Consider the following 19,501-nt stretch of genomic DNA (forward strand, 5'->3'; position numbering starts at 1 on the left):
AGAATCCTAAGTTTCAGATCAATATCTTAAACGGCCTTTCCATGGCGGCGATTTGAATTTCGGGCGCTACCCTCGTTTTTGACTTGGGGGTAGGTAGGGGTAGCGAATAGCAATTCCAGCCATTTTCAGAGGCTCCCCATAACTTTTATTGTAATTGTGGTAGAAGACTAAAAATTGCTGTGCTAGTTCATTATAAACTATACTACACAACTCAATAGTAAAAAACAACATCTCGTGATGCATAAGTGTTAAGTGGGTCATCAAAATCTTGTTTTTTGGCCCGTATAACTGTTTTTTCAATTTTCAAATGCTTCTACCACACAAACCAATCAAAATATTTCTCTAAAACCTACGGATTCAGTGCTCGAAACTACAAACTTAAAGGGCGGGGAAACCCAAATTCACTTTTTGCGAGTTTTTTGTTTCAGCGTGATGTCATTGTGTACAACATGCGTTTTAGCAAAAAAAAAAATCCAAATTTTGTTGCCCTCGTCTCGCTAAAGCCGCTTTTGTTTGATACCCGTTTGCGAGGTCTCGCGCGTATCAAGCTGTGATTCTGTTCGCTGTGACGTCACAAGGTACATATAGTTGTGGCCAAAAGTTTAAGACCAGACTTGATTTATGACGATTTTTGCATTACTTCAAAATACTGCATCATATATTGTTTCAGCTGCATCATCTTTATGCATCATCTTATATCTGATGCAGTATTTTGAAGTAATGCAAAAATCGTCATAAATCAAGTCTGGTCTTAAAGTTTTGGCCACAACTATATGTACCTTGTGACGTCACAGCGAACAGAATCACAGTTTGATGCGCAACGAGACCTCGTAAACGGGTATCAAACAAAAGCGGCCTTAGCGAGACGAGGGCAACAAAATTTGGATTTTTTTATTGCTAAAACGCATGTTGTACACAATGACATCACGCTGAAACAAAAAACTTGCAAAGTTAATTTGGGTTTCCCCGCCCTTTAACCAAAAAGATTATGAAAATGTTCTGACACTACTTCCACAGTTTCTTAGTCAATAGATGATAGATAAGCTGATTTGAGCTATGCATTTTACATAATGCAGAATTATAGTGCACACTGAAAACAATTTAATTTTTGAACACGACTTGATCATTTTCCTACAATTTTATCTCCACACCATAGCTCATTGATTGCAGGTGGGTACTTTTTCATGGGTGAGTTCAGTTCAGTTTATTGTTTTGCTGGCGATAAACAAACAAAAAGTAGCCTACATACAAATTGAGTGTCTATCAGCACAACAAGATGGCAACGAAAGACCTGTAAGGTCATCTGAGGTGAAGAGGTGAAAGCATCACTTTGAACATAAATTAATGGTCAACAATGTCAGTATTTCAATGTTTATGATCACTAAGCATAGCACCTACTTATTTTTACTGTTTTCATGATAAATCCTTGTTGAATTTTCTCTGACCTACATTACGGACTTGAGATTATTTTCTAAAAATTACCAAAATGTTACATTTTAAAGACATAAAATTTATAGTGAAGGAGTTTGATTAACAAAGATTTTATTTCATGAAATGAAAGAATAAATGTATGCGTTTGTCTGGTATAAATTTCAGCATGACCATAAAATGCCCACGCGGTCATTTGGGGCTCGAAACATAGTAGCAAAAATGGGCCATTTCTGCCTGATAGGGTTTTCAGACCCTCATAAGATCTATGTTAATGGCACCACAACTCCCAAATTCAAGTTGACAGAAGAAAAGTTTCCAAATATTACAAATAATTAGGTTTTTAGAGAAATAGTTTGATTGGTTTGGGTAGGAGAAGCATTTGAAAATTGAAAAAAAAAAAACTTATATGGGCCAAAAAAACAGGATTTTGATGACCTACCTAACACCTATGCATCACGAGATGTTTTTTAATATTAAACTGTGTAGTATAGTTTATAATGAACTAGCACAGCAACTTTTAGTCTTCTACCACAATTGCAATAAAAGTTATGAGGCTCTGAAAATGGCAGAAATTGCTATTCGCTACCCCACCCCCAAGTCAAAAACGAGGGTAGCGCCCGAAATTCAAATGGCCGCCATGGGAAAACCGTTTAAGATATTAATCTAAAACTTAGGATTCTTTTGTTTGGTAGCCTCAGGCATAGTATGACAACTTTTCAGCAAAATCTGAGAGGTACCATATTATATTTTCTGTTTAGATATGGAATGACCCACTTTTTTGGAGCAAAACCATGAAACATCTCAAAAATTAGAGCCAATTCGTAAAAACCAAGGTCATTTTCGGATTCAGCGGCATCAAAATACCCCAAAACCGTTAAAACTTTTTTGGCACCAAAATGTGTGTTGACCAGTGATATGAACTTATCAATTTTGAGTCTGTTTTGGAATGAGTAAAATCTCTTATTTTTTGATTGATTCAACGTTCTGCAGACGTTGAATTAATGTAAAAGTGACTGGTATTGCTGTCCGGGAAGCAACTGTTTTGTATTTCGAAAGTAATCAACCAAGTCTACTCAAACTGTTCTGAACATGGTTTTGATTTCAGCCAAGTTTGATTTGCTGCTAGTTTGTTGATCCCAGCTAGCAAAGTTGTCATTTTTATTTCGCTTTGAAGTCTGGCGACCGTGCAACAATGAAAAAAAAAACGGCGACTTTGCTGGCTGTCTGATACAAGCTTGACAGACGCCTATGTGACTGTATTTCAACGAGATAGAGAAAAATGTTATTTTGTGGCTCATTTATTTAGCTCGTCTGAAGTTCTTAGATTTTTGCTTCTACGTATTCTTGGACTGTTGCCACAAGGTCAGCTCACAAATAAACCGATTGGTTTTATGTTCGTGTCAGTTTACAATTTACTTTGTTACTTGTGCTGCTGATTATTCAGTAAGTACGATATACCGTATGCAGCTTATTATCAAGAACTTTCATTTTCTTTAACACCGAATTTTTGGTGGCCGCAAACACGCATCTACTCGGGCCACAGGCTTTGTGCGCAATATGTCTCCCTGTTTATCTCCAACCCAATTATCAGATCAGAGTCGACTAAAATACAAAACCACATATCCCGGCTAGCGAAACAGTTCTTCATACATTTATTCAACGTCTGGAAAAGTTGAAACAATGCTGAAAAGACTGATTTGCTGCTTGGGGCACATGCCGAGTGCCACAGGATCATTTCACAAAGTTTGGTTTGAAGTGTGAGTTACTGCTGAGCTAAAGTTTTCACAAGGTGTTATTTAGGCTGATATCAGGCCCGCTCTATCCTCACTACATGGAAGAAGATGTTTATTCCATCAGGTTGTGAGCGTGCACCATTCCCATCCAGAAAATCAGTCCTTTCTTAATGTTCTTCTACACTAAAAAAGACTGATTTGCTTGCTGGGCTGCGTCGTGGCTGGCGTGCGGTTTTCTTTCAGATTTTTCGATAAACTCAACTAACCTTGCCATGTTTTCGTTATGAATTGACAAGGGTGCTGGTGATGTCGTTATTGTAGCTAAGGCATGATTTTACATTGATTTAACGTCTGGACGTTAAATCAGTCTGAAAAAGCAGTTGCTTTGCTGTCTGGGAAAGGATGTGTTGCCGTGTTTCTACTTTGATGTTACATTCCAGCAAGCTAAAGTCCCCTGTTTGACATCGTTTCGACGTCGCTATTTTGTTGAAACGTTGTAAGAAGCAAACATTTGCTGGCTGGGGGTTTGTGTGGATATTTTCTTTACGCTGATTGTTCACGACAAACTTGAAATTTTTAATCTTACGTATGTTAAACGTAGCCTGTAACCTCGCAACTTCCCAGTCGACAAATCATCCTTTTTACATTGATTCACTATCTGCAGACATTAAATTAATACAAAAAGGGGATGGTTTATTCGTTGGGTTACGACTGGCCATTGTGGCAAACATTGTTGTTTCTCAAACGATGCCAGATTTAAAATAAATATTGGCCATAATCGACAAATACCCAGCCAGAATATCCGTCCTTTACAACGTTTTCAAACGTTGGATTAATGTAAAAAGGGGATGTGCTGGACACACTGATGCTCGTTTTGTGCTCACCCGAGTAGCATTCTCACGTGAGCGATGTGCGTCATTTCTCTTAATTCAGAGCCGTTAAATCAAGTCGCATAGGTTCTAATGACATTTTATCCTGGCCTGGTGCAGATGTTTGTTCATTTTGTGAATTCGGTGTTTATGTATCAAAATGTTTGCTCTTTTATTGCTGGATTTTTTATGGCCATTTACTATTCAGAACGTTTTCTTTGCATTTTTTATTTCGGTTTGTTGGTGCTTCAGTTCGATTTCTAGCTTCAAATTTTTGAACATCGTATTAAGCTTCTGTTGAGTGTGACCTTAACTTAAAGAATAGCTGAAAATGTGGGTTTTCTTACGTCGGTCGTCGGTTTTCTCAGCACGTGCGTTGGACAACCGCCTTGTTGCGACGTCGCGTTGCTTGATCAAGACTTGTCTCCACCAATACCATGCGTTGAGAAATACGGATGACTTTTCTGATGGCTATCTGAATGCTTAGCTCTCCTAGCGCAAAGATTTTGAACACTCAACAACTCGACTTTTAACTTTTGCATTACGTTTAATGTTTGAACTAATATATTTCCACAGGTTTTCGAATCGCAATTACCGACAGAATTACTTCTTAAATGAATTTTGAAACATTAAGTAACGTTAGTTGACAGACTGAGACACTTGACGATGAAAAGTGCATGAGATGCACTTACTACTTATCAGAAGCACAGCGTGATGCATGAGAAATTGAGCACTGAGCACCCAGACAGCAAAAGCCGTCATTTTTACAGACGATTAGTCAATGCAAAAACGACTGATTTGCTGTCTGGGCTAACACTTTCAATCCATTAAAGCCATGACCCACTACGTTTAACTAAAATGTCTCAAACATTAACTTGCTATACTACTACTTCATCGAAACAATAAAGCCTCTACTGTAACAATCCATTGAAATATTTCAGTACTTGACAGATTTGTTTACTTTGTTTACTTGACAGAAAGTACATGAATAGTGTTTTTAATCTGATACAAAAGAATGGTGGTGACACTTTGATGAACTGCATACAACCTTGCATACCGTTGTCCACTCTGAACTCTACAGTGATAAACTTTATTTAAAACATTGCAAAGACACATTTCATCAATTACTTTAATGTTACAGAAAGAGCAAAGACAACACACTCCCCCCTTCATTTCAAGAAGTAAGTACGGTAATGTAACTTTATTTACGCTGAATGATCACGTGAGCAAATTGACTGTTGATTGGTCGTTATTTGTATCCCATCTTGATCATAACCACATAGTACCACAGGCTTTTTGAAAAACATTGGGGGTTTCTCAAACGTTTTCATTGAGCCCATTTCCGAAAATAATTTTATTCTAGTCTGGCAGTCTAGTGTGAATCACCCAACGTAGGCCCAGTTTTTATTTGTTTCGCCACCCTAAAAGTATTGCAACCCCGTTGGGGGTTGCGACTCATACTTTGAGAAGTCTTGGAAATGATTACAGCGTGGAGACATCTCATTATAATATATATTCCTTTTGTGTGAGCAAATTCTCCTGGTGATGTCAGTCGGAGGTTGCGACTCTGTGTGTTTCTCACAACAGACACCTGATGTACTCTATTTTTAATATGTGTACTTTTCATGTTCAGTTTTTCGAAAAGACTACAGCACTAAAGGAAGTTGACTTCTCAAACATGAAATTTCCTTCTGAGGCTCTGAGGTGACGTATATCGCATGTGTTTTTGTGACGCTGCGGTGACGTGTACTTGACGACCGTTTGTGCAACAGGTGCGTCATGGAAGGACTGCAAAACAACTTGACGTCCGGATTAGAAGTTTCACTTAATCTTGGAAACTGTGAGGTGGGTTTCCCAGTTCATTTGCCACCAAACCAACTCATATGCGGGTATTTAAAACTTTTGCCATTAACGCAACGTTTTTTGTTCTTGAAGTTGATCCGTTTTTTTCATCTAGTTTTTGACATATGACTAATCCCCTGTCATGCTAGATTTTGCCTGGTTTTGATGTACTCTACCTCAACAAAGTCAGAACGTTTTTAAACTTTTTAAGGCATGTCATGTTGGACATCTGTTTATCCGACTATTATGAACATGGAAATGGTTATATCAGATGAATTTTGAAGGCCAACAAATGAGACAGCTGATAAATATTCTCAGTACACAGTTTAATCAAATAAGCAAAAGGCAATTGACTGCTTCGAACGTAATTGTGCAATTTGTTTTATGTTTTTTTTTTAACTTTCCAAAAATTATTGATATGTTAAGCTAAAGGTGAGTCCCATACTCGGGGGATGAGAAGATAAGGTTCTCATTATACTAAGCCTTCGGCACTAACGAGAGTAGGGTGGCCAGTTCCTTTCTCTCGGCTGCCTTTACTTCAGCAACTACGCCCACCCAATTTATTACACTCTGGGTAGAGGTGAGCGGTGTTTGTCAACAACCAACTTAAGCCGGTAGTCGAACCAGGATTGCATGATTGGAAAGCGAACGCCTTACCCGCTGCGCCATCCCACCGCCTATGTTAAGATTAAGTGCGAAACAATGCAAAAATTTGTTCCAGGATATAAGCGTAGTTGAGAAAAGATGCTAGAAAAGCTGCAGTGTCGCAATGATGGCTACCATTAAACCAACAAAGAAACTGTCCTGATTATATGCTCTCGAAAAAGTCTTGCAAAAGACAATTTATGATGTAGTTCATTCAGTTCAGTCAGCCATAGTCCTCAGGAAGGCTGTAGGCATTTCTTTCTAGAGCAGCGTACTGTTCATAATCATGAGAGAAATCAAGGGCTATAGTCGAAGGGGCGCCACTCTGCAATCGAGGGCATGCCTTTAAGTGTCTTGCCAAAGACACAGGTACAAGCTCTTAAGCGGTGTCGAACCGGCGCCCTTTCGAATCAGGGCTCGCACCACTTTAAAAACTGATATTTTTACAAATTTCTTGCATTTATGATGTCTTAAAGTGGTTTGCATTGTCTAAACGCTAGACTACTTCTAGCACCCAACTACTTGAGTTTTTTGCAAATAACACACCCTTAAAAAGTTTAAAAGAATTCTGGTCTCTTTGTAAGGCATGTGAAAACAAGGCAAAATTTGGCGTCGCGTGGAGTATACCATATTTTGCAAACTAGAAATGATGGAAAAAAAACTGATTGCATTTTCGGTATCAGTGCCCCAGTTATACTCCAAAATAGGCCTAACTTTCCAAATGCCAAATTTAGTGTTGACCAGTGTTGCCAATCACGTTAGCATTGTTATCAAGCACATACACTTACAGTTGAAGTCGCAAGGATGTTTGGTGATCCAATCCAACATTGCGTCGCTGAAGAACCTCGTGAAGCTCGATGTCGCTGATAATTCATTTGATTCGGACATGATCGGATTGCTGGCGTGGCTGCAGGTGGGTCCCACTGTTGTTTTGTTTTTGTCATGTAACGCCAAATCATGGGGATTACTCAAACAAAATAGCAGAAAATAAAATGGAAAAGAATATCTGACAGGCATCATAGAGATGTTTTTCTGGTGTGTGAAATTTCTCTCCGATCATAATTTAATTTGCTAGCCCTCTGCCTTGTTTGTACGATTTTGTCGCTTCGCTAATGGTTGATCTAGCAATCAGCGTAGATAGTTGATCGTTATTGAGTTGGTAAATAATTACTCCGAAAATTTTTAATTGAAAAAACTTCTGTATTGCAACACAAAAAGTTTGCTGCGACATTAAGATAGTACGTACATAAGGATAGTACGTACAATTTCAATAACTTTTCAGGTTGAACAACGTAATTTCCAATTATGATATTTATTCCGCAGTTTAGTTTCGTAAGCTAAATGTTGTCGCAGTTTAACTTGTTTTGATTACTTTGATGTTTTACATTGAATCATGAGTGATCATATCAATCTTGGTAAACAGGTTTATAATTAGTTTGCTACCGTAGGTTTTATGATGTTGGTTAAATTTCAACCGCTATGGATCAGTAAAAAATATTTCAGAAAAACAAATCGCTTCGGGAATTGAGCATCGGCCGAAACTTCTTTGGTATAAAAACGAAGCACATGCGTACAGTTATGGAAGCTATTGTGGAGATGGTGCAGGAGGAAGACTCGGTGAGTGCTTGATGAAACGTTAGTGCTTTACCTTCGCATGCGTCATCTTTAAAAAATAGATGACTCGAGTCTTTAGACTTTAGAGCCTTACTTTGCACTTGAAACTTTGGCTATCTGACGAACGTCAGTAATAGTTGCATAGAGATTCTGTTTCCTCTTTGAAAAACTGTTTTGTGAAGCTAATTTTTTATTTTCGCTCTGACACAGTATTTGTTCACTCTTCCAGTGCTTGGAAACTTTGTCGATCGCGGACTCGAAATTACGAGAATTTCTTCCCACTTTGCTTGGCTGCATTGGGAGCAACACGTCACTGAAAAGTCTTGACATAAGGTTCGTATCAAGCCTCTCCTGAACACACACAATATTTGACTTGCGAGTCACATAATGCCCGCAAGAGGATTTGAAATTGAATGTGTATATTATATTGCAACAGCAATGCGCATGTGTCCAACATGCAGCGTGAAACAGCTTTTAGTTGTGACTTTTGTGATAATAACTTCTTCATGGCGGCAGGTTCTACATTCTAGAAGGCATTGCCTGTTAGATGACACAACCTAAAACAGTACAAGGGCCGCAATGGGAAACCTATTTTTTCTGGGCCGTATGCTATCGTTGTTCTAACATTTGTATATCTTGACCTTCGAGTAAGAGATATCATGGAGATAAGCATGTTCTCTATCTTGGAAAGTATAACGATAAAACTGTTTAGTCGTAATTGGTGAATTAGGTTCAATCAACTTTGCTTTTATCACGCACGGCGCTTGGAATGTAGAGGCAGGACCGAAGCTGGGAAACTGCATTTTTATGCTCCACTTTTGTAGCTACGTTTCATTCTTCATTAGTCTACACCTGTCAATACCGTGTTTACTTATAATTGACTCGCCCGCTATACTCAACCAAACAAAGTAAACGAGCGAGTGATTGGATTTGACTGTTGGTTGAGATTGTTCGTATGACGTACACAATGCTTACAACGTACGAGAAGAATTGGATGCTCGGTTGGAGACAAATTGCTGTGGCCGTTAGTTTCGGCTCTATAGAAAACTGACAAAATTGAGTTGTTGTGATTGACTTTGAGAAGCTTTGGTGGGCCGCACGAAATACATTTTTAAAATGCTTTTGCGAGCCGTATAGAACGCATTTGTGGCCCCATTCTGCCAGCCGTCGTATGTTTTGCTGTCCTGCATTAACGTGTCGTCTGTGAAAAGTGGTTTATTTTGTTGCAACCGACGCCAGTCGTTGTGCAGACTTGTTCAAGTTGATCGGTATTTAATTAGATTGTGAATCGCCAATGCTAAACAAGACGAATCCCATACAACAAAATCCGCCATTTTACATTGATTCAATGTCTACAAACGTTGAATCGATGTAAAAATATCGGATTTTGGTCTCTGTATATTGTTGATAGACACTTGCGCATTTCATTACAGTGGTAACTACATGGGCGATGCAGGGTCACGTGTGCTTGCGAAAGCTTTACAAATCAACTCCAAGCTGAAGGTGTTGCACATGGACAGAAACACCTTGTCTGCCATCGGCTTTCATGAAATCGCCAACGCCATGGAAAAGTGAGTGCTACTCGATGGATTGTGACAAGCGTCTTCTATTTTTTTGCAGCATTTTAAGAGTTTTCCATTTATTTTGAAGAATGTGACACTTGTGGCGCTGTGGTTTCGAGTTCTGGGTTCTTGTTACAATAGTACTAGTAGCATCAAAGCGGTTCTGTTGTTGACGATGTGTATTTTATCCGGTTTGCAGCCAGAGTGATCAGGTGCAATCAATTTGTAGAGTGGGCTAGCAATTTTTAAAGTGAAGCAAATTGCAAATGACGAAGGTCTGAGAATGAACACTTTACGAGGATTTCACCTTCCTTCTTCTTCCTCCAGCTAATTACAAACTCAAACCCCTCATTTCTATTGTGAGCATATTAACAAAGGATTGATTGTTTGATCTTTTTATCTCTATCTTAGGAACTACTCCTTGCGGTTCATGCCCTATCCCGTCAACGACGCTGTATCTTCGATGAAACACAACCCGGAACGCACCCAGGCGGCGTTGGCTCGCATACAAGATCTGCTGCTGCGCAACGCCAACAGCAACAAAGGAAGCAATGACCAACAATTTAGACTGCAAAAGGTTGTCGCCAACACCGCCCAGCAAGTGCTCGATAAAGTCGCAGGTATATTTTAAATTCCAGCCACAACCAACGAATCAGTCCATCTAACATCGATTCAACATCTGCAGACGTTGAATAAGTGTAAAACGGACAGGTTTGTTGGCCTAACTAATCTAAAGCAAAGATTGAAACTTACATTCAAAGAAACTTGCTGGTGCAACATAAATATACCGTTAATTTATCTGTTAAGCTCTCTTTAATTCATTACAAATGAAATGGATTCTTTTGTGAGTCTTGCTGGACGTTGTCTAGCAAACTGACGTGCGCCACGTATTGCATTGCCAAATGCCGTCACAATGGAACTTCTGCGCAGAGAAAGTCGACGACGCCATCAACGCCCTGGAGATACTTGATGGCGATTCTGCGGACAGTGCAGCCGTTGTGGACGCGAAGAACCTTGTGAAGGACGCAAAGAACTCAAAGCAGGTTTGTGTTTTGGTGTGGTATACGTCATTGTGACATCATATTGATAACAAAATCTAAATACAATTGTGATGCGTGGCTGCGTTCATGGACATACCAGTGTCATGCGACCGGTGGTCCGCAAAAGATCGTCATGTGTCCGTGGATCTCTGAAGTTCGCGGAAAAAGTTAACGCTCACGTGATACAGAATTGCCATTGTTGTAAGGCTGTGTGGCTCGGTAGGCGCTTTAACATTACCCACTCGTCGAAGAGGTATGCAATCATGCGTGACATGTTCACTCGCGATTCAGCTGATTTCAGTCATGTGACTCGACACGTGATATTCTGATCGAAAAATTTTGATACAAAGAAATTTAACTGAATGCTTTGCCACAACCACCGTTGCCTAATGGTTAGAGCATAGGAGTAGTAATTTCGATTTCGTGGGTTCGATTCCCACCCTCTGCTAATACTATTTTTTCTTCTGCAACTGAACTGAGTGCAAGAAGGATCTTAATGACTGCAATTAATGGAGTTTATAATGAAAATTGTGACTAAACAAAACACAAAGCAATTTCACATTGAAAAGCAGGCGCTCTTCGACGAGTGGGTGATGTAAAAGTGCCTACCGTATGGCTCAGTTAAAAATAGTGCGAAAGAAATCTACATGTTTATTGTTCACTGGTTTAAATGGAATAATTCTGTGTAAATGTCGCTTTTGCTTGCTTTTAGACTAGCACTTTACAACGCGTTCTTCAAGCCAACAGCAAAACAGACCCAAATATCACCCTGAAAAAAAAACTAAATCAGAAAATCGCCCAACTTGTTCACTTTCTGATACGAGGAGGTACAAAGTACTTGTAAACCTGATTGTACCCTTCCCTGTTCGATATACGTTTCTTTACGTTGAGTCAACGCTCATTGACGATAAATTTCAGTTGCTTTCGGATATATACGGATTGGGCATGGAACGAACTTCGGGAGAAGACAGTCAATTGCAGCGGAAGATCAAAGAGATGGCGGCGACAATGGATGACATGGTCGCCCAACAGCTCAAGGTAGGGGGCGTGACGTGTGCAAGGTGTGGCAAGGTATGGCTACGCGGATGTGACGTAACAGTTGTCTCTTGTTGCAGGAGACTGTGGATTCCATGACCACCAGTGCGAAGGCTCAATGCCCACACATATTTAAGGTTTGCCAACACTCGATGTTAATTTTAAATCAATTGAAATATGCACTATGCAGCAATAATGCAACATCGCAGCAACGTACTCTTGATATAGGTCTTGCTTCAATTTTGCTTGTTCACTTTTAGGATATAGAAGATGATGTAAAGTCGTCAGTTGAAGAAAGATGTCTTCTTCCAGCCAATTGTATCAGAGATCATGTAGTGAAGAGCTCTGGTGTAGAAATTGTCAACAAAGTCTGGTGAGAATAATTAGCACGTTAAGAGAGTTTTATGGTTTGATTGGCTTGTTTTTATGATGTTCATTGGCCAACACGCATAGGAATGAGCATTGTTGGTATGTTAGTAAAGTAGGAACAATCTATTTTTTTGCATTGATAGTATCTCGAAGGAAGGATCCACAGATCGCCACAAGTCGTTTTTGCATCTTAATTTTCCGATAGGTTGTTTGATTAGGAGCTGATAGGATATCATAATCTCGCTCGGCAGCTGCAATTGAGATGTTTGCAATTTCACCCATGTAGAATTGTTAATTGTAGATGCTACTTCGTCAGCTCAAAAGATACTTTTAAAGATATCAGGCTTAAGCTAAGCACAATCGTTCAGAAAGTTAACGCTAATATTAACACGCGATAGCAATGAAACAGTGAGAGAATTTTTGTTGCAGTGAACTGAATCTTGCCATCGCAACACTGATATCTGATGAAGTTACTGATTCCCTTCTTGCCGCCCTCTCGCAAACAAATGTTTCTCTGGTAAGTAACGCGCGATGGCGCTGGTAAGCTATATCTATATAATCGTGTTGTGAACTACTTTCGTCATTTCCGGTTGCAATTTTGTCACTGACATAGTGGGTAGTCGTTTGACTGGTCTATTGTGAAAGATAAGCTGCAGTGTTGACCTGCTATGGTGGTACTATGACATGGTGAGTGATGGGACAGCTAGTCGCGAGATTGACGCTCTGTGTCGGTCGCTTGTTGAGGAATTCTTCCGACAGAGAAAGGCTGATAGAGGTGAGGAAAGCCATTCGCTGATAAACCATTGATGGTGACGTCATCGAAACAAGAATGAATCATCACAGTCGACGGCTTAGTGGCGAGTTGTAACCTGCGTGTGTGTAGAGGGGAGTTTCAGATATTTCTCGCTGTTGCATTCGAGTAATTGTCACCCTGTGCACGGAGATCATATGTATTCGTTGGACAAGCATAGTGGTTAAGTTTTTAGCCATGAAGCGTCCACGAACGCTGCAGTTGCTCTATTGATGACATCCGAGTCTTGTTGCAGACGGAAGAGCTGAACAAACACAAGCATCAACAAAAGGTAGGATCGTCAGAAGCCGGTGCATCCAACCACCCTCAGATAGATGAGGAAGCTACGGATGCACAACGCAACGGTTCTCCCGATCGTCCAACCACCATCAGAGTCACCGATGAGGATGGCATGGAGAAGAAACCTGGAGATTTTCTTCCTAACATGAGGAAAGAAAGAGCTCAGAGCGTTGCTAAGCGACGTCAGAGGCCGGCTACGTCATCACCCCAGTACGGTAAGCGCCAGGTTGATAATTTTCGGCTGTTAACGTCATTTCCACTTCAAGAATCGTTGATTCAACATTCCTGAAATTGACGAATTAAGACTCGAGTCTGTCAATCAGGCAGCTGCTGTTACTATCTATTAAATCCCTTGCGTTGTGTCATTCAGTGCAGGGTTGATGTTAGTCCGCTTGTTAGTTTTCATACGAATCTGCTACGTCACAATGACGAATATTTTATGTCATGATGACGTGATAGCACGTCCAGATAGGTAAAGTAGCAAATTATATTGCAGAAGAATCTTCCAAGTCACCACGTCTGGGCGAGTCCAAGCAATCGAGAGTGATGAGTGAGCTTGTGAAGATATCCCACTTTGGGGGAGAGGTTGAGGAATCGCTCGTAGAAGAGAAGACAGAAGATGGAAGTACAGATGATATGAAAAAGATAGTGGAATCGAAAGATACAGGAGATGGAAGTAGGAACGGTAAGTGGAGACTCGTGCATGCTAATCGTTGGTGAATGAAGGAGCGTGACTTAGACTTAACTGTTATGTTTTATAATGTGGTTCAAGCATTACTGAACGTATTTTGACGCAACAGTTAGTCACGAATTTCACGTCTAAGCAAGTGCAAAGCATCTGCAGCGACGTTTGCTGAAAGGATTGAGGCTGTTGAACCACGTGAACTTGTTCACGTGAAAGGAAGCTATGTTCAAGTTTCTTGGCTTGTCCGTTGTTATAAATAAATCATTCAACCTGAAACAGTGAAGCGTATGTAGATTTCGCCAACAATCGCTACACTATTAGACAATGGTGATTGATCCGTTTCGCTCGCTTTAAAACTTTCATCAACCTAGCAAATTACTTGCTGTCTGTGGGTAGATAAGTCTCATCCGCAGACTTGAGGCAAAAACTTTTGTAACAATGTTAATGGCTTTTAGACGATTCGGTCGATTCTGTCGACGCCGCAGCGGCTGCCGGGGATTTCCCTGATGTTACTGAACACGTCAAACTCGAACACGTCACAAAGGTGAGTTGCACGTGTGCCGAGTGTATGAACACATCACAACTCATTGTGTCTCAACTTGCGGTTTCCTCAGGCACGTCCCCGCGGTCCACAACGGCGACCGCGAAAGAAAGCGACTAAACAGAGCAACACTGTCCCTATGGAACAAGACGTCGACACTTTCTTCAGCAACAAGTGAGTGGATGATGTTTCGATATGTAGTCACGTGACTAGGATCGACCACTCTACCGAAAAGTCAGTTTTATGAAACAAAACATTTTGTTCAGTAATTTTCCAAAAATTTTCTGCAGTAAATTTTCTTTTGCTAATTTGAAAAATCGCGCAAACGATATTTACTCTTTGACATTCTAAGATTTTTTTATGAAAAAGTCAACTTGAATCTTTATGCTTTGATTGGACCGACCCTGCTTTTGGCGCATGTGTCAATCATGCTGTGTCACTCTGCGGGTAGTGATGCTTTGTTTTTGCAGTGTTTCCAACACTGATTTCACGGAAACTCCTACTATCGAAGAAGAGGAAGAGATCAGCAGGAAGGAAAGGCTGCAAGAGAAGAGTGAGTGCGACCTCATCCGTGACGTTGCAATATCATTTTATGACGTAACACGCCAGTGACGTTAATATTAATAATTAATATTTTAGAAATATCAAAGAAGCTCCCAGGAATGGGGATGCCTATGGTATCACCCGGGATGTTGAAGAAAATTAAAAAAGATGAGGAGGAAGCTTCAGATGAAGAAGTCAAGGAAACCGTACGTATTACTTATCATGACATCATTGTGACGTATCACGCAGTATATTCGTTGACGAAAAAATGTCTTTCAGAAGAAGACTGAGGAGCGAACCCCCACCCGACGACCAAAGGGATCGATGGTGATGCCGGGGATGGGCTTCGGAGGGAACCTTCTCGCTGAAATGAAACTTAAGAAACTGGGAAAGAAACCGGTTTGTTCTGGATTTTTTAGAGTTTAAGATTTCTTGATTCTCTGCCATTTCAATGTCATGAAAATCGAATACGAAATTTAGAAATATTGTTCGAAAATACTAAACGACTATTCCGTTTTTAATTATTTTGTTAAGTTTTCAACAAGAACGATCATACATGTGTTTCCATTCAATGAAACGGTCTTTACTTTAAATCAGTTGTGTCCAATCTTTTTTGATGCATTCCCCCTGTGCTTTAAGTGAGCAACCTTTCCGTGTCCAACTGTCATCCCTGTCAAGTTGTTGCGTCTTTGGGTAAGACGCTGTCGCTATAACATGGGTTGGCGTAAAAGTTAAAACAACAAGCCTGTTTAATAAACACTGAACAGGCTTTACTGTTTATTCTTTAAATATTAGGGTGTCCCACTTTTAGGCAACTTTTCAGGAAAATTAGGTTCGGGTCAAATTCTGACTAGATTTTCGTCACTGATTTTAAAAATGACGTTATTTTTTCATTATGACGTCATCTTGATGTGACAGCTGGCAGATTTTTGCTATTCTGGCCTTATCACGAATATGGTAAAAGCTAGAGAGTTGGAAGTTGCGCCAAAATGACCGGAAGGGGCGATTTTCTATTTGTTGTCAATACAATATGAAACGCTAACTGCAACAGACTCCCCTTATAAGCAAACCCAAATAGTTGGTCGTTGAACAAGACAGTACGATGCCAGAAGAACGTCGCTTTAACGTTAACCGTGACGTCAATCTGTGTCGTGACATGACACTTAATGCTTGATTCAAGATGGATGCAAAGATAGCCTTCCGGTCTCAGTAACCAAAACCAAATCATAATGTATAAACCAAGATGCAGCAAAATACTTTAAAATTTTTCGAAACTGTACAACGTGAAGTGGTGAACTAATTGTTGAAGCCATTGACACCTTGGAAACTAAAACCTAATCATTAAACAAATTAGCTTCATAGTTAAGATATCTTCCCTGAAATCATGAAATTTCTCTTTGGTGAGGAATTTCTTTCCAGTTGAAACCACTGCTAACTTTTGTTTGTGAAACTTAGGAATCCGAGGACACGAAACCCAACGAATCAGAAAAATCGCCGGTCACCTCGCCAAAGACAAAGTCTCCTAAACATGAAGCCGCCAACGAGAACAACAATAACAACGTGGAGGCGAAGGGATCCTTCCTGTCCAAATTAAAATCGAAACCTGACAAAGGTAAAACGTGTTGGCATCTATTCACGCCAGCTGGTTTTGAATAACGCTCGACTGAAATAATATTTTTAATCGATCTCTCACTAACTTCATAGGGAACAGTTGCGACACTAAAACTGATTGTTTCAAATCTTCCATAAACTTCTTTCTAAAAGATATCACAAATAACGATCACCTTCAATTTTCAATGTTCTTTGGGTTTCATTTGCACAGTTTTGTTCAAACATAATTTCTTTTTCTAGTTGTCGTCTCAGGCTACTTGGGCCGAGCTTATCTTGATACTTTGTGTTCGCTTTTAGTTTGCTTTGCATCAACATACGACGTATATTTCAACCTATATTAAGCGACTTGATGTGTCAATCCCACTTGGACGACATGGTATTCATAAAGATTACAGCCATCAACTTAGTGACATCCGTCGGCAGGAATAGCATCCCAGACAGCAAAAACCGTCATTTTTGCATTGATTCAACGTCTGCAGACGTTTTTTTGCTGCAGACAGTTTTTGCTGTTTGGGATTGTTGTGTTGACCTGGTCACAACGATAGTTTTGCTTTCACAGGGAAACCTATGCTTCCTCCAAGCAAGCCACTTAAAGGGAAACCACCGCCACTGCCGAACAAACCGAAACCTGCTTTCCACCGACTCGGTGAGTGTCAAGCAGAGCATACAGTTGCTAACTTGTCCCATTTTTGATCAAATGCATGGTAATGTAAAATCAACATGGCGGTTTACAATGTGATCAGTGAGCGTTTTTGCGTCGACATGTTCTAGCAAAAAATTAAAACTTGAGTGACAATGCTGAAGGCTGCTAGGCTGTGTATTGATGAAAATATTCCTGGTCTGGAAACATTCCATTTGTAGCTTTCTAGGTATTGTTAACCGGAAAGAAATATTAACTTCCGACTGTGTGTTACTAGCAGCTGACACGTATGGTAACTGGCACGTGTCGTATAGTGTACTTCATACTGCAGCTGTTTTCATTTGCATGTTTTGTTATTCAGGAAACGATGGAAAAGCTCGCCCAGTATCCGGTGAGTCGATTTGTATATCATCATGATAAAGCTTTTTCAAGCTTATATTACGTTTGAGCAACGTCATCCAACGGCGATTGGCAGTTCAGTAACCTGCTTAATTTTTCAGAATTTCTTGAACCCGTGAACACCGCTGCTACGTCATTAGTGAGAACGCGAGCGGCATCGTGGGGAAAGAAGGACAAAAAAGGTTCGATCAAATTTTACTTTTTTTCTTAAGTTAATCTGAATGTTAAGAGCTGAAGCTGCCTGGTACGCGTGATATATTAAGTTGCGGAGGTTTCATATCATAATTATTAACTTTTAAAATATTCTCACCTTTGAGCACATAAAAGAATGGCAGTGCGGTTGCGAATATGAATTGATGTCTTCAGCTTTGATTGAATATGAGATTTTCGAATATGTTCAAAGGCACAATGACCTATATGACCTACTGAACTAAAAAAATACAAGCTAAGACAAATTATTCATGCTCACAACTGCACTGTCATTGTTATTTGTGCACGAAGGTGAGAATACGTTTGGTCGTATTGTATCATTGTGATCTTCGCCTTTTGTAATCAACTGGATCTCGATGAGCATTCTCTTTTGTTTCTCTGCAGATGGGGCATGAGCACCACCTAGCGCTTGGTCTATCTTGGATAAACATGCCTCATGGTGTCAACTATTAATCCTGCAAGCGACAGCGTAATGCATTCCGGTGGCTATGATTTTTTTCTATTATACTCTTTGCATTCAATCAGATCGTAATCCTATATCACTTCTTCGTGCAGTATAAATTGTGATGCAAAATCATGCTTATTTATATATAAAATATTAACAAATAAGAGTGTATTTACGAGTATTCTTTGTAAAGAGAAGCTTCTTTCTAAGGAACATATTTCAATTAAACAACAAAGTGCATTGTTAAGAAAGTCAGCATGTGTTATCGCACTTTTCTTTCTCGTCCTCAGCTTGTGTTTTAGATCTGTATGTAATCACTGGTTTTTGCCAAATGAATATAATCTTAGATCAAGAGTTTCCACTGAATATTTCGTATGGCGTAAATTTAAGACACGATTCTTTCGAACAATTTTTATTTTCATCATACGTTCAACGATGCAAATCGAAAGTCAACATTTTAGTTATTTTATCTTTCTGTCACTGAAAACTACTAGCCAAGGTGAAAAAAAAATACACTTCTTCGATTGTGATAGCCTGCATAGTGCATATGCCCAGACAGCAAAATCCGTCGTTGTTTTTACATTGAGTCAACATCTACGTTGAATCAATGTAAAAACGACGACGGATTTTGCTGTCTGGATAATTCCTTGAGACCAGAAGCGTAACTGGCGGGAGGTGAAAAAAAAACGTGCCTCACATTGTCTATGGTTTGCCTGTGTTAGGAGGAGGCGGAGGTTGGATAGTGTTTATTCGAGTTTCTGTTAACTTAATGCTATGATCTATAAACAACTCCTAAAATGAAAAAGGCTTTGCAATATAAACACTTAAAATTTTTATATAGTATCATAGCACAAAACTAAGCAGCATTGAACCTTTTTGGAAAACAAATGTTGAAGCCTCTCCCCTACTTTTTTTTCTGAAAAAAATGCAAACAATGATCTCCAGTTATGCTACTGCCTTTAATCCTTATCATGTGCTTAAATAGCTTTCTTACATTTGCTTGACCAGTTGTTTTGTAGTCATTTGAATAAAGAGACATTTTGAAAGTGCCTTGATTTGAGTATGACAGTAGTTTGAAGCACAGGAAAAAAATGTATGCAGAGTTGGCCTAGGCTGCTTGTTCGCTTGGTCTTGGCTTGAACAGTATGAACACCATTGCATCCTCCAATGAAACTGTGCTGGAATTTGTTCATTTGA

At 39.7% G+C, this 19,501-nt stretch overlaps 1 protein-coding gene across 4 annotated transcripts in view; it reads left to right on the top strand.

The window, feature by feature from the left end:
• LOC145775710 (F-actin-uncapping protein LRRC16A-like) overlaps positions 1–19,354 on the top strand; it is a 55,776-nt gene extending 36,422 nt beyond the window's left edge. For 2 of the 4 annotated variants that reach the window (XM_082587060.1, XM_082587063.1), the window contains 26 exons: positions 3,232–3,288; positions 5,175–5,214; positions 5,667–5,737; positions 5,806–5,878; positions 7,311–7,433; positions 8,024–8,137; positions 8,364–8,467; positions 9,568–9,705; positions 10,108–10,316; positions 10,627–10,739; positions 11,655–11,774; positions 11,852–11,908; positions 12,032–12,144; positions 12,570–12,657; positions 13,187–13,445; positions 13,727–13,915; positions 14,371–14,459; positions 14,530–14,630; positions 14,927–15,009; positions 15,096–15,205; positions 15,279–15,398; positions 16,455–16,611; positions 17,170–17,256; positions 17,612–17,641; positions 17,751–17,831; positions 18,244–19,354. In XM_082587060.1, coding sequence (XP_082443186.1) covers positions 3,232–3,288; positions 5,175–5,214; positions 5,667–5,737; positions 5,806–5,878; positions 7,311–7,433; positions 8,024–8,137; positions 8,364–8,467; positions 9,568–9,705; positions 10,108–10,316; positions 10,627–10,739; positions 11,655–11,774; positions 11,852–11,908; positions 12,032–12,144; positions 12,570–12,657; positions 13,187–13,445; positions 13,727–13,915; positions 14,371–14,459; positions 14,530–14,630; positions 14,927–15,009; positions 15,096–15,205; positions 15,279–15,398; positions 16,455–16,611; positions 17,170–17,256; positions 17,612–17,641; positions 17,751–17,831; positions 18,244–18,254 — 2,737 coding nt within the window. In that variant the 3' untranslated portion in view covers positions 18,255–19,354. The remainder of the gene's footprint in view (positions 1–3,231; positions 3,289–5,174; positions 5,215–5,666; positions 5,738–5,805; positions 5,879–7,310; positions 7,434–8,023; positions 8,138–8,363; positions 8,468–9,567; positions 9,706–10,107; positions 10,317–10,626; positions 10,740–11,654; positions 11,775–11,851; positions 11,909–12,031; positions 12,145–12,569; positions 12,658–13,186; positions 13,446–13,726; positions 13,916–14,370; positions 14,460–14,529; positions 14,631–14,926; positions 15,010–15,095; positions 15,206–15,278; positions 15,399–16,454; positions 16,612–17,169; positions 17,257–17,611; positions 17,642–17,750; positions 17,832–18,243) is intronic. The other 2 variants (XM_082587061.1, XM_082587062.1) reach the window with 2 other exon arrangements.
• The last annotated feature ends 147 nt before the right edge of the window (positions 19,355–19,501 follow it).

This window comes from Aplidium turbinatum, chromosome 8, assembly GCF_918807975.1.
Source record: "Aplidium turbinatum chromosome 8, kaAplTurb1.1, whole genome shotgun sequence".
Classification (NCBI taxonomy): domain Eukaryota; kingdom Metazoa; phylum Chordata; class Ascidiacea; order Aplousobranchia; family Polyclinidae; genus Aplidium; species Aplidium turbinatum.